The sequence below is a fragment of the Acipenser ruthenus genome, chromosome 9 (genome assembly GCF_902713425.1).
Source record: "Acipenser ruthenus chromosome 9, fAciRut3.2 maternal haplotype, whole genome shotgun sequence".
Classification (NCBI taxonomy): domain Eukaryota; kingdom Metazoa; phylum Chordata; class Actinopteri; order Acipenseriformes; family Acipenseridae; genus Acipenser; species Acipenser ruthenus.
This window is the reverse complement of record NC_081197.1, coordinates 12445410-12464577: the sequence shown is the minus strand read 5'-3', so window position 1 is coordinate 12464577 and position 19168 is coordinate 12445410. Positions and strand designations below refer to the sequence as shown.

The window sequence follows — 19168 nt, the reverse complement described above, 5'->3', positions numbered from 1 at the left end:
GTTTAAATCTCAGATTTTGTGTAATGTTCATCTGGAGAGTAGATTGTAGACTGCAGATGGAAACGACAGCAGCCCCAGTTTGATTGTGGAACAAGATGAGGTTAAGTTTTACAGACTGGTTTCATGTTGCAGATGGTTATTGTTGATTCTCAGGCACAGTTTACATTTTACAGCGATTGTTTTTTTTTTGTTTTTTTTTGGTCAGGCACAAAATATTCTTTCAGCCCTGTCAACTCTCCCGTTTTCACAAGAATAACCTGTATTTTGGACCCTTCTCCCGGGACAGATTTTCTCTCGTATTTTGCTCAAAACTGTACTGTTAAACCCCCTTGTCAGTAAACCTTTAATGTCTGCAAAAGTCATGGTCGGTGTGTGGTTACTGCAATCCCGGTCTTTTTCTAGCAGGGTTTAGGACCCAGAGGAGCCCTGTGGCAGGCATGCATTCAATGCTCGAGGCAAGTTCACATACTTAGACACGCACCTGCACCCCAACAACCCTCTGCTGCTGCTGCTCTGCAGGGGAAACAGTAAAAACGCTATCACGGCACCACACCCCCACTCGCAATTTTGTATTTTCAGAAGTTGACAGGTATGTTCTTTGAAGATCCAACTATTCAACCCGCCCGTTGGCATTAAATGTAAGTAAAAGTAAACTCGCATTTTTTTTACAGTGTAATGCATTACCACATTTAGTTACCTGTCTGAAAAATGAACCGTTACAGTTACAAGTTAATGGAAAACGTAATAAGATTACAGTAATGCATTATATGCAGTGAGTGTTCTACTCCCCAATACTGAGTAACTGATATAGCTTAATGTTTCTTCAGGTAAACTGGGTTGGTAATTAAGACAAAAGATAATAAGGGTGAAAAAAATGACATAGTAGTAAATATGTATCTGTGAGACTGAAAAGAGAGTTTACAACATAGTACATGTTTTAATATCTACAAGGTGGCACTGTCTTGTTAGAAAGTGTGAAATATCAACAGCTGTCAATATGGGCCACAGCTGGCCAGTATGTTTCAGTAAGAATGGAATTATTGTGAAACACAGCCACCACTTTGCCACAAAACAATATGACTTAATTCTAAAGTTGACAAAGTTACTCTCCATACATCCTGATCTGCTTGAGGTGTGCGGCTGCATTCATCTTCAATTCGATCTTTTCTGATTTCTTGGCGTCTCACCCACCAGTTCCTCGCCCTGTTTTACAATCAGCCTCAAGGCCAGGCTGCTTTTTCACTTCTCCCCAGCTCCCGATGTCATCCAAAGGCAATCCGAAAACACAGACATGCTGTGAGCTGTACACAAATACAGAACACTAAAGACAGAAAATACTGTGGCCTTGATCTAAACAAAACTAGTAAGACACATGAAAAGTTAAAGGCAAAGTGTCTGAGAAAAATAAAACAAGAAACCACTTATATGTAGGACAGAACAATTCAATTACAGTCCTGTCTTTACTAGCAGTGTCTCCATAAAAACACACTTGTTGTACAGCCAAACTCTCTTCAGCCATTTACCAATCTCTGTTATATCGGCAAGTCACAGGAAACGCCTGGTAAAAGGGATTACTACAGTATAAACTAACAGAATATGCTTTACTTCACGTCTGAAGCATTCATAGAGCAAGCATCCTTCCAATAGTTTTTTTTTTTATTTTATCTTAGCTTATTTTTCATAATTTGGCCTCTTCTCTGAGCAGTCCTGTACAGTAGCACTGTATGGGAAATGAAAAATGATTTCTAAAAAACATTGGGTGTTAGTTCTCATGTTGTACACAGTGTGTGTTTGGACCCCGAAAAAGTTGAAGGTAAATCAACACAACCGAGTCTCTTTCATTTTAATTCATCAAATGTTTTATGCAGCAATACAATATATAATACAATTATATTAGTGTTATACAGATTGGCTGTATAACATACTGTATATACAAAGATGGTATCTGATGCAAATGACATCACTTTAAGATCAGCATTTAACGATTTAAGGATACATTATAATAACTATAGTATAGGGTACTGAAGGATAGCAAGCTGATTTAACCTTTCAAGAATGGACGTACAGAACTCTAAACAAAATTGTAGATATAGTTAACTGATATATAGGATGCTACAGATTATAGTGGAATAAAATAAAGCATAGAAGCCCTTTATTACTTCATTACTATTATACCAAAAATCAAAGACATTCAATTTATTAAGGCTACTGCCATTTCAATAGGTTCTAAGCTGCAGCGCTGTAGATCACATTAGGACTTTTTAAATTGATTTTGCTGTGGCCTTGGATAAAGGGGAGTGCTTGTTGCTATGGAGACTCACTCCACTTCTAAGTTTATTGAAAAGTGTGTTCTTAATCGGCCAAGATGTCGCCGCTGCAGATTTGATATTGACTACATTTGGATCCACAATCATGTCATATTAGAATATCATTCTCTAGTGTCTGATTAATAGTCTTCCATAGTTTATGCTTTTGTGAACTCATTATCACAGGACCTTGTTCACATGCACATGCAGATTAGCATTCCCCAAAACACACCTGTGTGGGCATTTGGGAATCTAACCTTAAAGAACTACTTCTGTCTGCTTTCTTATAACCCGACTATCTAATTTTTCATCACCCTGCATTCGAGATCAGCAGGTTGATCATGTGATGTGACATGTGATCCATGCAACACTGAAAAGCTATTGGTGCAGCACAATTGCAAACAGCCTACCAGACGAGGCATGATGGTGGGTGCAGGTGGAGCAGGTGACACAGTATCAAGGACAGTCATGTTGGTAGGCTGCTCCAAGACATCAGCAATGACACAACAAAGGGAAAGTGGTCACCAAGAGAGACAGCTGTAGCTGCAACATGTTTGTGACAGGCAGAGAGGCTTGTCCATGTACTAATAAAGTGGCCAAGCAGTGTGTGTTGAATACGTACGACCTAAGTCGTGAGACTTTGGATTTTCAGTGTTAGAATCTCACATTTTAACACAAAAAGTACACAGTATTCTTCAAAAATCAACACTTTTTCGACATGCAGACTTCATACAGATCAACCCTCTGAATATGAGATAGATGCCTGAAATGTTTAATTAAAAAAAAAAAAAAAACTATGGGAACCATTTAGCACAGGGGGAGTGCAGCCAATGGAAAGCAATTTAATGCGGCACTGTACATATTGTATTCAGCTTCCTAACAGGAGTTTTATAAACTACAAACAGCCCTGAGATGAGCTAAACCTGATAAATGAGTAATGTAATTATACCAATGATAAAGAACACCAGCAACGCCCAAAACATAAAATACATTTGGAAGAAAAACGATTTGGCTTCATTTATTAGTGTTATAGCATTAAGAAAATGAGACCAACTTTACACTGGTGTATACAGAAGGAAAATACGACCTATTGTGAAGCAATAAGGGAATAGAGAGTGGCAGACAAACACATCTGATTAAATCATATTGCACTTGATTATCAGTAGGTCTGTGCAATCATGAGACTTTCCTTTGGGAACAACTTTCTAAAACACCTCATATTAAATCTGGATAAGTTTGATAAAAACAACATTAAAAATAATTATGTGAGCCATGTAATTATTCCACCATCACTTTATAACACGTTTCTATAACTCTAAATTAATAAACTGTAAATGATAACAAATCAGTAATTGGATGCATCTCAATCTTCTGACAATGTTGAACACTGGTAAATCAGTAGAGTGAACCTGAATGAGACGTTCAATAATATTCAATAAAAGCACAGTAAGGCTCAACATAATACAATCAAGAGTTCAGGACCAGATAGTAAACTAAATACTCTTTCTATATGAACAATAACTCCAATGCACGTTCTGGTCATTGAAAATACTTGGCATGTTTTCATAACGTTGTTTATAATTGTGGCAAGTACCTGTTTACATTTTGAGCAATGGAAATCTAACATATATTGTTAAAGCAACAAACAACAATGGGAACACTTTTTAAGTTCTGTTAATTACAACATGATTACATATGAACTGCCACACAATTTCACACTGAATGCTTGAACAGTAAATTAATCCATGAATGATAACCCCTGTGATGCCCTGTGGGGTGTTGCTGGCGACAAGGATATGCCAGGGGTAAGCACTGAGCAGTCCACTGGAAAAGTCCACTGGAAAACCTCAGAAACTGGTAGCCAACTGATCGCATGCTTCAATTTCAAAGCAGCAACAGCGTAATGTGTTTAAAGTGTAAACTAGAATGAACTAGCAACACACTGTTATTTATTGATTACTTCATATCATTTAAAATACAATTGCAGTCACAGGAGTTACGATATTGCACTGCTATTACTGGAACTTTAAAATATCACAAAAAATATATTGAATAAAACAGACATGGATAAATACATAGCATGTATAATAACGTCTTGCTCCAAGGGCACTTAAAATATTGCACATAGATTGTCTAACAATTTTGGCCTTCCTTTTTGATATGGATGTGCTAATGGGAACTAAATTGAATCCCTGGTGAAAATTAAAAAAAGAAATGTACCATTAATCCAGTTTTGTTTGTTTTTAAATAAATAATAAATGGTCTTTATTTACCATAGTGCCACATAAACCGAGTTTGGAATAGTTCCTAATGTACAGAAACAAAACTGGAAATGAATTCACTAGACCAAAGGGAAGTGGATTCTGTGGTAAACACATTCCCGAGCTGGGGGCGCAGTAACTCCTAATACTATGTGACCTCACACATGTCAACAATGGTTACATATGTAAGATGATGTAACAAACAGCTGACCAAAACGTTTTGGGGTTGAGGATTATCACGTCATGTTGGTGTGCCATTCAATTCAGCAATACGGTACCCCCAGATGCTGATTTATTTTTTGTTTGTTTATATATATAGACGCACACAAATAAACAACCACATAATTGATAGATATTTTCTGAATATACAGACAATAGATTTCCAACATTGAACTAAATACTGCCAATAAATAACTGAACTATTCAAATAATGGTCAATAATGCAGTATATACTAGCATGCAGCTTTTAAGTATGCAGGTATTATAGCAAGTAAAAATACCATTAACATTGGGTCGTGTTTGACAAACAGTGGTAAACAGAAAAAGGCAGCAAACAAATAATGCAGGCAGTACTTAATATCCCATTCGTTTCCCCTTCGGTTACACGCTTTGAGTCCGGAAATGGGTATTGTCTTGGCTTCGTAGGAATAGAGTGAATGGAAACTTGTTTTGAATGATACTGGTAAGTTATTACAGATTTGCCATTACTGAGAAAGTTAATAATAAAATTAAACACGTTTCACATACTGTTTCACGTACCATATAATTATGCATGTAGGCACATGGGTTTATACTGCAGCGTTTTCTATGCAAATGCACTCAGTCCTTTGGTTTCATATACTGGTCCATGCACCCAAGTCAGAGTTTAATTGTATCGCATTGGCAAGGATATAAGCACCCATGACTATATGTTTGCAGTGCTATACACAATCATTGTAAGTGCGCCTGTTTGTAGGATTATTTTCCAGTGGTTCTAGATTTTTGAGTAACTTGATTTCAGAACTCCCTGTGTTTCCCCCTATATACAGGAATGTGGCAGATGTGCAGCAATGACTGTGATCTCATTCAAAGAGAATTAGGGTACTGCCTTCCTTCCATGCCTTTCAGTGGCTTGTCATTATTCTTATCTAAATCAATCTAGGCTTGACCAAAAAGTACAACAATTTTTGGTTTAAAAATAGAATACATTCATAAACATTCACACATAACATCTACTTATAACAGTAAACTTTTTTTTTTTAATACAATAGAAATCCTGAAGCTTTGCAGTGGTTACAGCTAACTCCATGAATCTTACCAGTGCAATTCGCTATGTGTGGTCTCACATGTGTAGGCAGTTTGGAAAGAAACATGTTATTGCAACCATATATTCATTTAACAACATGATATTTGGTACAATAGTGAATTAAGAAAGCTATGCAAGGCATGCACACTGTGAGCTAGATTGCAGACTTTTCTGATAGCTAGTACAATACTAGGTATGTGTGCCTTTCAAAACTACACATATGTCATCTACATAGCATATGTCAGTGCACAAGATGTATAGATATTTTAAAACCTTGGCACCCGAAGCTCAATTTCCATAAGACACTTATTTGCAAGACTCTCACAGCTTGATTATATGAAATGTACTTGCATTGATGGCTAAATCAAAGAGAAAATGGAAAGTCATTAAAAACATTTTGAAGCAAGTGCTCAGGTACATTTTTAGAGAGTCATTTTAACAGTATCAAACTATTTTGTAACAATAATTGAACTACTCCTTCATACATTTGAGTTTTGCTAGTTTTGTACCATTACAAAATGTTTTTTTTATTCCTCTCAGAAAATGTGCCTGTGACTTCACACTTTCAAAAACTGAAACCAGCTCCCATTAACACGAATTGCAAGAAATGCAACTTACTATCTAGAAACCTTCCTACTTTATTTCACTAATCCATTACCGTACTTGACATGGCAACAGACTTCTCATGCTTTTAAAGCTTGATTGCACTAATGAGGCACATTTCAGCTGCAAAACTTTCTTTGATGTGGTAAGGCAATTACTTTATAATGTGCACTTGCCTCCCATTACAAAATACTGCTATGTGCATTCAGGCAGCTTTCCTTCATATATTTACAAAATGTACATAGAAATGACTGGCTAAACCAGCCCTGTTTTTACGTGCAATTTGTATGTTTTGTTTTAACTCCTCTAACAAAATCAGTTGCACAAGCACTATTATGGTAATCTATATATAGCAGAATATTATGCTACTGAATCTACACATTTTGAACCATCACTCATTGTATGGATTAGATAACCAATGATACAGTAGGGCTATATTATACTGTGTTGGAGAGCAATATTGGAAAACTCCACAGAGCAATGCATCTTTTACATCTTAAAAAAACATGTGTTATTTATTTGTATTATATATCTGAATAGCAATGTGCTTGGTAGCACTCTTCACAATGCACGTAGCTCTTGCTGTTGGCGGAGTGGCATTTCTTCCCCAACAGCAACTTAACAAGGGCATCGCCGTCCAGGTTTCACAGCCTCTTCTGAAGAATGGACAACATTTGGAATGAAGCCACTCTTCACTCCCTCCCAGTTTTCTTGAATATTTATCTCACCTCTCTTCACCAGCTCATAGATATCTCTGGTGAGAATGGTGAAAGACTCCTCTACATTGATGGCGTCTTTGGCGGAAGCCTCAATGTATTTCATACCACAGGCCAAGGCCAGCTTTTCAGCTTCTTCCCTCGTCACTTGACGCTGGAGACCAAGGTCACATTTATGCCCTACCAACATGAGCACGATTTGGAAAGGTTGCACGTGCATCTTGGCTTCATCTAACCAATTCTTTACTTGCTGAAAAGACCTGCGGTTGGTTAGGTCAAACACCAACAGCCCACCGACTGAGTTACGGTAGTAGGAGCGTGTTATCGACCTGCAATAAAAATAGTAATATAGTAATACAATTAAGAAGCCTTGCTTATTTACACATCTTTATAAACGGAACTAAATTCAGTGTAACGCTAAATCCAGGGCGGCACACACTTGTAAAACAAATCCGTATGCTGGATTATGTTTGTGCCAAACTACATGTACATGAAAGAATAACTATAAATAAATAAATAAACAAATAAATACATGTATTTCTTTTTGTACCTGAATCTCTCCTGGCCCGCGGTATCCCAGAGCTGTAGTTTGATTCGTTTCCCTGGTTCAATCTCTACCAGCCGGGCAAAGAAATCCACACCGACCGTGGGGTCTGAGAAATCTGCAAATTTCCCTTCAGTAAAGCGACGCAGTAAACACGACTTCCCCACTGTCGAGTCCCCAATGATTATCAGCCTGAACTGATATATCCAAATTGCTTCCATCACAACATCTCTTTAATAAACTAGTGATGGCATATATGTGATGAGCTTTATCTAACAATAATTACAATACTATTATCATTTATCTGCAAGAGGTAATACTGTATTAGAAAGAGATCGATGTTTATACTTCCAGCTCTCAGTTCCATTCGTTTTCAGCATATTCCCTCTTGTTGTGTATTTCACCGAAGATATCAATTATGCTTCTATGGGTTTGCAATTAATAGACAATTAACTGTACCAATTAAAAAAAAAAAAAATTGACAAAGATATTGTAACAGATCAACCACGCCCCACCTCTACATTGACATCCTGTCATTGACATCATTCTAGAGACGAGGTGTATTTTTGGAATCTTTAAAGAATTTACACTGTAAACAAACAAAAAAAAGGATGCTATATATCGCATCAGGGAAAGGAGTTGTCACTTCAGCACCACAGTTAATATTCTCTGACCCTCCCTTTGCTACGTAACTGCGCAATTTCAAGATTGACATTCCAAGGCAGCCAGGGTAATTGAAAGAGCCTATCACTTGAAAACGGGGCGAGGCACAGAAAAATACAACGAATTACATTGAAGCATGCTGGCACTAGGAAGTACGTTTGATTTGCTGTATGATGGTTGAAATACACCGGCAACAACCGACGGAGATGGAGGAAAAACAAGGTTTACGCAGCTCAGGTAGAACTAATGTATTACTGATTGGTAAAATATTACTTGAATGTAAAACGCTCTACAGTACATTGGGAGTATAGTTTTGTGCAGTGGCATCTGTAGATTAATTACAATAAAGTGGCCGTTGAATATTTGTTTGCACAAACCGCATGTTCCCACAAGCAGATTTGTTTTAAGAGTTCAAAGAAGCGATCCGAATAAATTAGCAGATTGTGAGAATGTACTGATGTGTTTTTGCATGGAAGGTTTAACTCCACGTGTCCTCCACGCATGACACGTACTCCTCTAGTGGCAACAACAGGAACAGAAAGTCTTACACACAAAGACATACCGAACGCAGTTCATAGAAAGACTACAATAATTATGCACACAATTAGGGATGCAAATAGACTCCATGCTGTGATCTCTATAGGTGCCTAAATTATCCAGGCGCCAGAACCCATCAGTACTAATGGATTCCGGATCTGAACAGGCCCAGACAGGCTTAGGCTAATGTTTAGCTGCACCTTCAGCATGTGAATGTTCCTGAACAGACCTGAACCAACAGTTTAGAAGCCCTGCCTGTTTGTCCCTGCTAAAGACACTTAACCCATCAGTTTGGTACTGTAACAATTCAGTCCCAGATGACTCATACAGATGGCAATATTCACAGTACACATGTAGAAATTCTGTTTTATTCACATCCTTACCGTTTTTTGTTTTAAAGAGTTTAATCAACTTGGTGTGGTACGAGTGAAACATCGCTGTTATTCTAATGAATGTATTCTTGTTTAGAATTTTGTATTTAATTTTCTGTTTCGGTCATCCCATCCTGGTGACTTTTTAAACTCTGAAGTCACCCCGGCAGCCTCCATAGAGCTTTCAAACAGCGCAGTGTAATCATTAACATGTTCCCCTGTAGTACTCACTAGGGGATGTAAGAAACACCAGATTTGTTCTATGTTCTATTTTTTACTGCTGCATTTCCTACATCTACATAGGTCAAAGTGTTGCAGGTGGGAGCAGGTTAATGGTTACACTCTGGTGTGCCAGCTGTACAGAGAAGACCTAGTTTAGTGCTCTCTTGAGGCCACACTTTTATCACCTGTTTAATATCACATATGTGTGTTTGGTATGGTCCTCTATTGCTGTTTCTACCGGGATCATTATTTACCAGGCTTGCTACTAGTAATGTCCCTTTACAAATAACGAGGTGGCTTTATAAAGTAAATGACCACTAGATTTGTGCAGCTGCAATGTCTGCCCCCTCTTGTAAAAAAACACAGTTTCAGAGGGGACAGAAACTGTCTGGACGTCAAACCATCGAACCAGAAATTCAGATGTGGTTGGAACAGTTAGAAAACACGGTAAATATTGATCGAAGCAGAAACAGCAATGGAGAAGGATTGAGAACACACATTGTATGATATTAAACAGGTTAGAAATGAAAAGTCATGAAATGTAGATGATATAAAGTATCCATTTTTAACTAGTTAATCATCTGGTAAAAATTAAATCTGGCATCATGGTATCTTCATGTGGATTAATGTAACTGGATTTTAAAAAGCCAACAGGATAAGTTCAAGCAGTATAATCGCAATATAATGAATTATCTTATCCTTCCTTTATGGGAACGTTCCAAGCAAGTTAACCACATTCCCTCTTGTACTTTGACACAAAGAGAGTTAATGATTCAGCAGATTCTTTCAAAGCTTGGAATCACCACTGCTGTTAATTTAGTTTCTCTCACTTTGGACCCCTTAGAGGTGCTTTGGAAGAGAATGGAGCCCAATGAACACGGGACGTTCCCTGCAGATCCCGAAACCAGCCGTGGAAATAGTTTCCTTGATTCTTTACGGAAATATAAAGTAAAAGAAGTTTTCACATGGTGAGTTATGCATCATATTATAAACACAATATTTTATGCAAGGGAAATGTAACCAATTTTGGGTCATGCTTTATTTTAAGGAGATCTTTCTTACTAACATATTAACAAATCACATTGAATTAATTCTTAGTAAATATATTGTAATCTGTTCCCTTTAAAATAAAGCATGACCCAATTTTGTTTGACTGGCAGTGTATGACATTACTTAAAAGTGACGAACATATTGACAACATTCAAAACTTGTGTTCACGTTTTTAGCACAGAATGGATGATATGTCACTTTTGGACTAGACTATAGGCAAACATATATATTGTTACTTCTGAAGTTTAGCATTGTTTAGTCTACAGTGCAAAATACCCTTTTTAAAGAGAAATACTAAAATCTTCACATTCATGTCTGTGTCGGGGATCTTGCATGTTTTATAACTTTATAATGAGCAACCTGCACACTTCTTAAGAAATCAATACGCTTCTTCGGAGTTGTAAAGATGGAAAACAGAATATCTAATGCTGTCCATTCAAAAAGCATATATTTCCTGATAAGAGACTTTGCAAATTGGTATTGCTACATATAGAATTGTAAAGATATCTTGAAATGCTTAAGCTGCTAATGGATATTCTATTGTACTTGGACATTGCCTTCCCTTTCAAGTGACTTAGTGCTTTTTGGCAGGAAGTATTTCAGAAACAAGTTTGTGGATTTGAATGCCCTTTTGTGTTTTGAGGGGGGTTGGTTGCTGCAGACACACTAGTGTCATTTCTGAGGGTGGTAGACCCAGAGAAAAGGCCACGGCAAGGTTGAATTAAATCTTATGTTTTCCTTTGTGTGTCTCTTTCAATATGTTAGAATCCCACTACAGTTTAAAGCAACTAACCATATTTTTTTTTGTAAATCTGTAGCAGATAATTTTTTTACCTCTTCTTTTTTTTTACATTCAGTAATTTACAAACAGGTTTTGCTATAACAAATGATAATGGTTACCCACATCTGCAAGGTCCCTGCTAATCTTGCCCACATTGCACCACGTGGTGCTAGATACAAGCTACACTGTAACTGATTGTTACTATTATGGAAATTGATATGGAATTCTACTCGTCCTTCACCCAGTTAGATTTTCTTATGTATTACATTACTAAATGTGTTGCTTTATTGTGACCCTTTCAAAGTTATTACAGCAGCCATCCCATTAGTAGTACATCTACATACAGGGGTGAAACATTTGTAAGGGAATGCAAAGGTTTAGAACTGAAGCTGAATTGTTTTTTTTTCTTTCACTGAAACTGTCCTTTATTTCAGGCATCTTTTCAAGACGATATCCATGAGTCAAGGGTTGTCGGTGTTAATCTGTGGGACTGGGATCTCCAGCCAGTATTTGGCAGTCCGTTATTCTGTGAATACACCAATGCTGCAGAGCTTCATCAACTATGTTTTACTGTTATGTGTTTATACATCAATACTGGCATTCAGAAGGGGTAAGTAAGCCTATGATGCCAGGCATGGGATAATTCTCTCCCTGCAGCTTGGATGGAATAGAAATTGTCATCTAACTTGGTATGGACATTCCACAGCAGGTGTTCAGTTTTTTTCATGTGTTCTGCCAACGACTGCTGTATTACCATTCGGTTTTGATGAAACTATGCTTATACATTTGCTTTGAAAGCTATTCTACTTACTAAGATTATAAGCTGCCATACTTTTTTATGGTACTGACACATGTTATGTACCAGTGTCGCTTATTTAGTTGGGGTACGTGTATGTTACTGGCATACCCATTAATGAAGTGCTAATTAAAACACATCCATATACTGCACAACAACAAAAAAAAAAAAAAAAATCTTAACAATTTTTTTTTTACTGATAGGGGATGACAATCTTTTGAAAATTCTGAAGACAAAGTGGTGGAAGTATATGCTGCTAGGGATTGTTGATGTCGAGGCTAATTACATGGTGGTGAAGGCTTACCAATACACAACGCTAACAAGTGTCCAGGTAAGAAACAGACACCCAGATTGTTTTTATTTTATTTCTGTATTTATTTTTTAAAAATGCATGATTAAAAACATGTTTGGGTGAATATTTGTAAGTTGAGGTAGTGTATCAATGTAACTGGAGTTTTTACAATGCCTTTTTAATGAAAAACATGATCTGCAGGAAGTAAGGTTTTAGGTGTGTGAGAAATAAACACTATTTAACCGGGCTTTGTTTGTGCTGTAATACAGAATCCTTGCTTCATATTCTCACCTAGACTGAGGACAGAGGGTGGGAAACACTTTTATTTTTACATAGATTGCATGAAATGGGTTATCAAGCCATTTTGTTGATGCTGATTCATTGGGATCCTTCGTGAAGTAGGAACTACTAGGAACTGGACAAGCATTGATGTTCGTCATCCAAGACCTAAAACGAGTTAGTAAAATCAAAGAAGGATAGTGTTGCTTTTTAAAGTGTTGTTGCATTTTGTATCTTTATTTCCATCCAGCTGCTGGATTGCTTTGTGATCCCGGTGTTGATGGCACTGTCATGGTTTATCCTTCGTACTCGATACAGGATAATCCACTATGTCGCAGTGTGCATCTGCCTGCTTGGAGTAGGTGCGATGGTCGGTGCAGACGTGCTGGCCGGAAGAGATCAGGGTGCCAGTAAGGAGAAAACTATTTTCTTCTAGTGCTCACTTTGGAACGTGATGGTGATTTCTGAAATTGAAAAGTAAAAGAAACAATCCACCCCTTACAACATAAACTAAGAAGGTTAGCTTGCTCGTTTTAATTAAGAATCTAACAGTTTTTAGTTCTGCCTGATATATTAACAAGGATATGTTTTAATACAGGAACTGTGTTTACCACAGTAGTTATACAACATGACACACAAGTAAGGATCATAAGCAGAAACTGCAGTAGAGCATGCTGGGGATATTTAATATTGATTAACGACTTGTCATCAAGATTCTAACAAGTACTCGCACAGTTGCTCAGCTGCATACAATGTATATTTGAATTGTTTTAGGCACAAACATCTTCCTGGGGGACAGTCTTGTTCTGATGAGTGCTGCTCTGTATGCTGTGTCTAATGTGTGTCAGGAGTACACCGTGAAGAACCTGAGCAGAGAGGAGTTCTTAGGAATGATTGGCATGTTTGGAACCATCTTCAGTGGTCTGCAATTGTAAGAGAAATTCAGTCAATACACTTGAGAACCGTAGAAGGGTCTACATAAATAGGATAAGGGGTAAAAACAGAATAGGGTATTTATTTACTTTTGTTTTCAGACAGGAAGCTGGTGTCTTATTAATATAACCCCCTAGTCCTTTATTTCCTGCTGGATGCTCTTGGTGGTAATGAAGGAGAGAGATAATAATTAGGTTGTGAGATCTAGTCACAAGAAAATTCAGCACCTCAAACAAAAACATTTTTGAATTTTTATTGGGCCAGAGATGAATGTAGGGTTACGTGCACTGAAGGTGAATATGTATTTAAAATGAAATGGATGACAAGATATCATTTTAAATGAAAATGGTTCACTTTTATAAAAAACATGTTATGTTTGAATTTTGTTTAAAAAGTAGTTAATACTGTACATGCCTTGACCGTTTTTCTTTTTTGTACAGAGCCATATTGGAACATAGTGAAATCCCCAAAATTATTTGGGATTGGCAAGTTGGTAAGTCATGAGTCGTGTTTTTTTTTTTTCTGATTGAAATCAGAATCGTATTGAATTTAAGATTGAAAGTGAGGTTGCTAATCTTTGCATGGATAAAAGAAAGATGACTTCCATTGCATAGCACTTTGAGCCATTCCAGGTTTTCCTATGTGATGAATTCCCTTTCCTTATTAAGTATTTTATGGGGTTTCAATCATTCCGAGTAGTTCTGTGTCCTGACTAATAAATAGTCTTCCTCATTCAAAACTAGGTGGGGCTAGCAGAGTTGAAAAGACACATTGTCACTTGATTTTAATGGAACGAGGAAGGCTAAGGATACTCCAGATAAGCTCCAGATCAAAGCCAGAAAATGGTAGATTTAGTATGGGAGCAACAGAAGCCCTTAGCACCATAGTAAGGGAAATGATAATTGCTGCTGTTGAAACATTTTTTATGGGGTTATCCATAATAATACAGAGCGGGGTTGGTTTATTTCACGCTCCTGATTTGTTTGGGTAATTTTCATTGGTTAATCAGTTTGGGAATAAAGCATTACCTTGTTTTCTTCCAGCGCTGCTGTTTGCTGCGTATGCCCTCTGCATGTTTGCGCTGTACAGTTTCATGCCAGTGGTTATTAAACTTGCCAGTGCAACTGCTGTCAACCTGTCCATGCTGACCGCAGACCTCTTCAGCCTGTTCTTCGGGCTCTTCCTCTTCCACTACAAGGTAAAGAAACCGAGAAGAAAACAGAATATACTGTACACACACACACACACACTGTGAAGGTGTAGTATATTCTGTAAAGTCATTGAGATCCTTCTGCTTTCAGCAGCAGTGTGGAGTAGTGGTTAGGGCTATGGACTCTTGACCGGACGGTCGTGGGTTCAATCCCAGGTGGGGGAAACTGCTGCTGTACCCTTGAGCAAGGTACTTTACCTAGATTGCTCCAGTAAAAACCCAACTGTATAAATGGGTAATTGCATGTAAAAATAATGTATAAAGAATAATGTCATTGTATGTAAGAAATAATGTGATATCTTGTAACAATTGTAAGTTGCCCTGGATAAGGATGTCTGCTAAGAAATTAATAAATAATAATAGGATGAAAATCCACCAATGAATGCACATTTATATGGTCACATGATGTGACACGTGCAACTGTTCATCGACAATTGTCTCAAAGCAGAAGGATCTCAATGACTTTACAGCATATACTAAACCTTTACAGTGTATGTTTTGGCATTGTGACAGATTGTGACAATACATGCTGTGAATGAGAGGTGCTTTTTTTTTTTTTTTTAAATTTAGTCGTTGCCAATTATTTTTTATTATTTTCCCCCAATTTGGAATGGCCAATTATTTGATTACGGTCGGCTCACCGCTACCACCCCTGCGCTGACTCGGGAGGGCGAAGATGAACACACGCTGTCCTCCGAAGTGCGTGCCGTCAAGCCGACCGCTTTTTTTCACACTGCAGACTCACCATGCAGCCACCCAAGAGCTACAACGTCGGAGGACAACGCAGCTCTCGGGCAGCTTACAGGCAAGCCTGCAGGCGCCCGGCCAGACTACAGGGGTCGCTGGTGCGCGGTGAGCCGAGGACACCCTGACCGACCTAACCCTCCCTCGGCCAATAGTGCGCCGCCCCTTGGAAGCTCCCGTCCTCGATCGGCAAAGGAATAGCCTGGATTCGAACGCGCGACTTGCAGGCTATAGAGCGCATCCTGCACTCACGTGGAGCGCCTTTACTGGATGCGCCACTCGGGAGCCCCCGCAGAGGTGCTTTTAATGTTAGCCTTTGCTAACGACCTCTAAAATGTGGTATTTGTGTCCCTGTGATTCTTCTCAATGCCAGTTTGCATTCTTCACACTGATAGCAGTGATAACATTGCAGAGTTGGCTGTAACAATAAGCTGAGCTGTGGTGTCCCAAATGCTGATTTGTGTTGCAGGAGGTCAAAGTCTACAGCAGATGCTGTATAAAGTGCAAATTTGTGAAATTGTGATTAGTGACGGTTCTGAGACTGTTTTTGTGCATTGCTTAAGAAACCTGGCAAGTATAAGCGTGAGGTATGACACAAGCCAGATACTCTAGTATGGGAGAAACACGAAACACATACACACCATGATATGTCCACAGCAGTAGACATGATGTCCTTGTAAAACCTCATCAAAAGAAACATTGTAATTGGCGTTTATAAATATAATTTCTTTTCGACACAGTCTGCTAGCATTTATTATTTCTCCATGTTGATGCATATGTCACGTCTACATATATTCTGAGATCTGTGTATCCAACTGGAAAACTTGTAGCATATAATATTATCTATAACTGTTAAACACTCAATAGTGCTACATTTAGACATACTAAAAGAAACTTTAGTATTTCTAAATTTAGCATAGAATATTAATATGGGAATATCCAGAGGTCAAGAAAGAAACCAGATTTATAAGATTGCTGGGAATATAATTTAAAATGGCAAAATGACTGTGGTTAGCCGAGGACTTCATGATCTAGCAAATATTCTTATTCACGTTTATTTTTTTTTCTTCTTCTTCTTTTCTTTTAATTGTCTCAATGCAGTTCTCAGGGTTGTACATCCTGGCCTTCACTATGATCGTTGTTGGGTTTGTTTTGTATTACTCCATGGCAACATACACCCAGGAACCTGCACCTCAGGAGACTGCCATAGATGGACTGGACAACCCTGTCTCGGAGACTGAGGACGACAACAGACAGGAAACGGCTATACAGTTCCCCTCAGGAGAGGACGCTGCAGAGACAACACGGTCACAGTGACCATGTCAGGAACTGAAGACTGACAAGCATAGCAAACGCTATAATGGAACAGCCAACTGGCATGGAAGGGAACTTGCATTCATGTACTCTTGTGCCTTTCATACACACAGGAGGTCAAAGCGGTTTACAAAAACAGAATTTAGGCAGTAGTCTAGAACCTGCCAGCCATTTTATCTCATATTATTATTAGAGTTAATTTTATTAGGGGCCCTTAAAATGTGTTCCACCCTATATATTTAACATTTTGGAATATTTTCACTTTTGATTTATTTATTTTTGTATTTTTTTTATTTTTAATGAGTTGTTTTTATACATTGTCATGGAGCTTTCATAAAACCCCAAGGATGATTAAACTTTCTCTGTTCGTGGGATGAAGTTAATGGTGCTGACCTCTAAAATGCAATTAGACAGTCTCTTTTTAAAATGCCTGCACTTCATTCAACTGTAAACCAGTCCAGAGTTTACTTTGAACTGGGTGGATTTTATGATCATGCGTTTGTGTAATCATATTAGATAATTGGATATGGACAACTGCACATGGACATTGCAGGGAATTTACAATTTAAACAATTATGCAATCCTCCTTGGAGGGGAAAATAAAAAAAACAGAACTGTGGTTCTGATTGTCTTCCAAGCTTTCAGCAGTACTTGAAGCTGCAGCAGCAGCGTGTGCCTTTGCTAACAGTGGTATATTCTTGCATGACAAGTTATGATAAAGAAATCTAGATGTTAAGGCAGTCAGTAGCCAATTCTATTCACTGTTTTATGTCCTTTTAATGGGGAAACTACTAGATCACATCCAGTGGGATTGAAGTAAAATTAGACAACTAAGCAAGTATTGGTACTTGTTGCTCATCTTTAAATCTAAAATCTTTTAGGAAAAAAAATATTTTTAATTACAAATGGCACATGTACATTGTAGTGATTGATTCATTTTAGAATGTATAAAAAAACTGAATCTTTGTGATGCTGTCAGAAGGCTTGGAGCTTGTGTTTTGAGATGATCAATGAAATGCTAGTGCATCAAAAAAACCATAGTACCGGAGTGGGAGTTCTTGGTAGCAAAATGTTTGTTTTGAGCCTTGGTATACAGTGTGGTCCTATTGAGGTTTGATTGAATAGCACTAACAAACAGAATCTACCCTGTAGTTTCTGATAATAAGAATGTATGATTCAGTGTTCGTAGATTGAAGAGGACTAACAGGAGACAAATGTTTTATTTTGTCTGTGCCTTTTTAATATTTTTTTAATATATATTTTTATTTTCCACTTTCATCTTATCTGCAATGTGTCTTATTTATTTAGTATTTTATTTTATTTTTGCACGTTGCCTTATTTTCACTTCTTTGCCCCACACTGCACTTGCTCAGCAGTCTATTGACTGGTTTCATAGACTGTGATTGGCACTAAGGTAACATTAATTAGTCCAAGATTACTAATTGGGGGTCTGTGAAACTTGCTGTTTGCACAATATGCACTTGGGCATTTTTGGGACCAATAAGGGAGAATCACCCAAAAGTGGCAATCATTTTAATCCACATGAGTTAATATTATACCACAAAAGACAAATATGTTTATTTGTTTGCACTTATTTTTAGTACTACAGTGTACCAAATATTGTTTCATAATGTACAATAGTATCCATAAGCTTTTACAGCTGCCAGTGTGATACCTACATGGGATTACTAATATCTCCCATGAAGCTTTAAAAGCCCTTGTTTTAAGTTTTGGTCATTTTCATTAAGACAAAAATACAAAAGTAAGTTGTTTTGGATGTGTACTAAAACCAGAAAATGTTTGATTTTGTCATTTTTAATTTGCACCTTGTTTAATTGTTTATTATTAAAATGAGCTTGAGACAATGCTTGAAAGGCTATACAGGGAGTCTCATTACCTGTGTTTGTGAAGCACAGTGTGGAAGTACTTTAGGACTCCACTTATGCCAGATCAACACAACATGTCAAACGTTTTGAAGAAGTCAGTAGAATCAATGTACCTCAGCGTTTTTCCTTACAGGCTTTTTAACAGCCTAAGGTAGGAAGGTAAATGTATTAAGCATTACTATCAGAAAGTCTTACACTGTATTTAAAAAAAAAAAAAAAAATTCTGGTTCCATCGATGCTTCTTCAGCTGTTCATATCTTATCAACTGCTTCAGATGCTGACTTCATATTTGGGCAAAATTGAACAGTGCCCTTCTCTTGTCCTGTGACCTACTGTAAGGATCTCCATATTAGTTTAAGCATAATAAACAAAAAC

At 37.6% G+C, this 19168-nt stretch overlaps 2 protein-coding genes across 4 annotated transcripts; one reads left to right on the top strand and one right to left on the bottom strand.

Annotated features, from left to right (window-relative positions):
• Nucleotides 1-502: 502 nt before the first annotated feature.
• On the top strand, nucleotides 503-18772 carry LOC117405898 (solute carrier family 35 member F2-like). 3 transcript variants are annotated; one of them, XM_059031157.1, is made up of 9 exons: nucleotides 503-638; nucleotides 10353-10476; nucleotides 11774-11949; nucleotides 12339-12466; nucleotides 12957-13116; nucleotides 13481-13637; nucleotides 14080-14132; nucleotides 14683-14837; nucleotides 16695-18772. In XM_059031157.1, exons 2-9 carry the CDS (start codon nucleotides 10370-10372, stop codon nucleotides 16908-16910), a joined length of 1152 nt encoding a protein of 383 aa, XP_058887140.1. In that variant the 5' UTR covers nucleotides 503-638; nucleotides 10353-10369; the 3' UTR covers nucleotides 16911-18772. The 3 variants fall into 3 exon arrangements, with proteins under 3 accessions (XP_058887140.1, XP_033865279.2, XP_058887141.1); XM_034009388.3 differs by lacking the exon at nucleotides 503-638 and adding an exon at nucleotides 8455-8615; XM_059031158.1 differs by lacking the exon at nucleotides 503-638 and adding an exon at nucleotides 9875-9955.
• LOC117405899 (ras-related protein Rab-39B-like) lies at nucleotides 3309-8357 on the bottom strand. Its single transcript, XM_034009389.3, has 2 exons — nucleotides 7722-8357; nucleotides 3309-7500 (listed from the first exon to the last, which is right to left on the bottom strand). Exons 1-2 carry the CDS (start codon nucleotides 7934-7936, stop codon nucleotides 7074-7076), a joined length of 642 nt encoding a protein of 213 aa, XP_033865280.1. The 5' UTR covers nucleotides 7937-8357; the 3' UTR covers nucleotides 3309-7073.
• Nucleotides 18773-19168: the final 396 nt, after the last annotated feature.

What these genes read in the sequence shown, in the direction of transcription:
- LOC117405899 (XM_034009389.3), bottom strand. Translation starts at nt 7,936, where the DNA reads ATGGAAGCAATTTGGATATATCAGTTCAGGCTGATAATCATTGGGGAC. An exon ending in GCGGGCCAGGAGAGATTCAG is followed by an intron (nt 7,501 to 7,721) that starts GTACAAAAAGAA and finishes TTTTTATTGCAG; the next exon opens with GTCGATAACACGCTCCTACT.
- LOC117405898 (XM_034009388.3), top strand. Translation starts at nt 8,549, where the DNA reads ATGATGGTTGAAATACACCGGCAACAACCGACGGAGATGGAGGAAAAA. An exon ending in AATACTGGCATTCAGAAGGG is followed by an intron (nt 11,950 to 12,338) that starts GTAAGTAAGCCT and finishes TTTTACTGATAG; the next exon opens with GGGATGACAATCTTTTGAAA. An exon ending in ATCTTCAGTGGTCTGCAATT is followed by an intron (nt 13,638 to 14,079) that starts GTAAGAGAAATT and finishes TTTTTTGTACAG; the next exon opens with AGCCATATTGGAACATAGTG.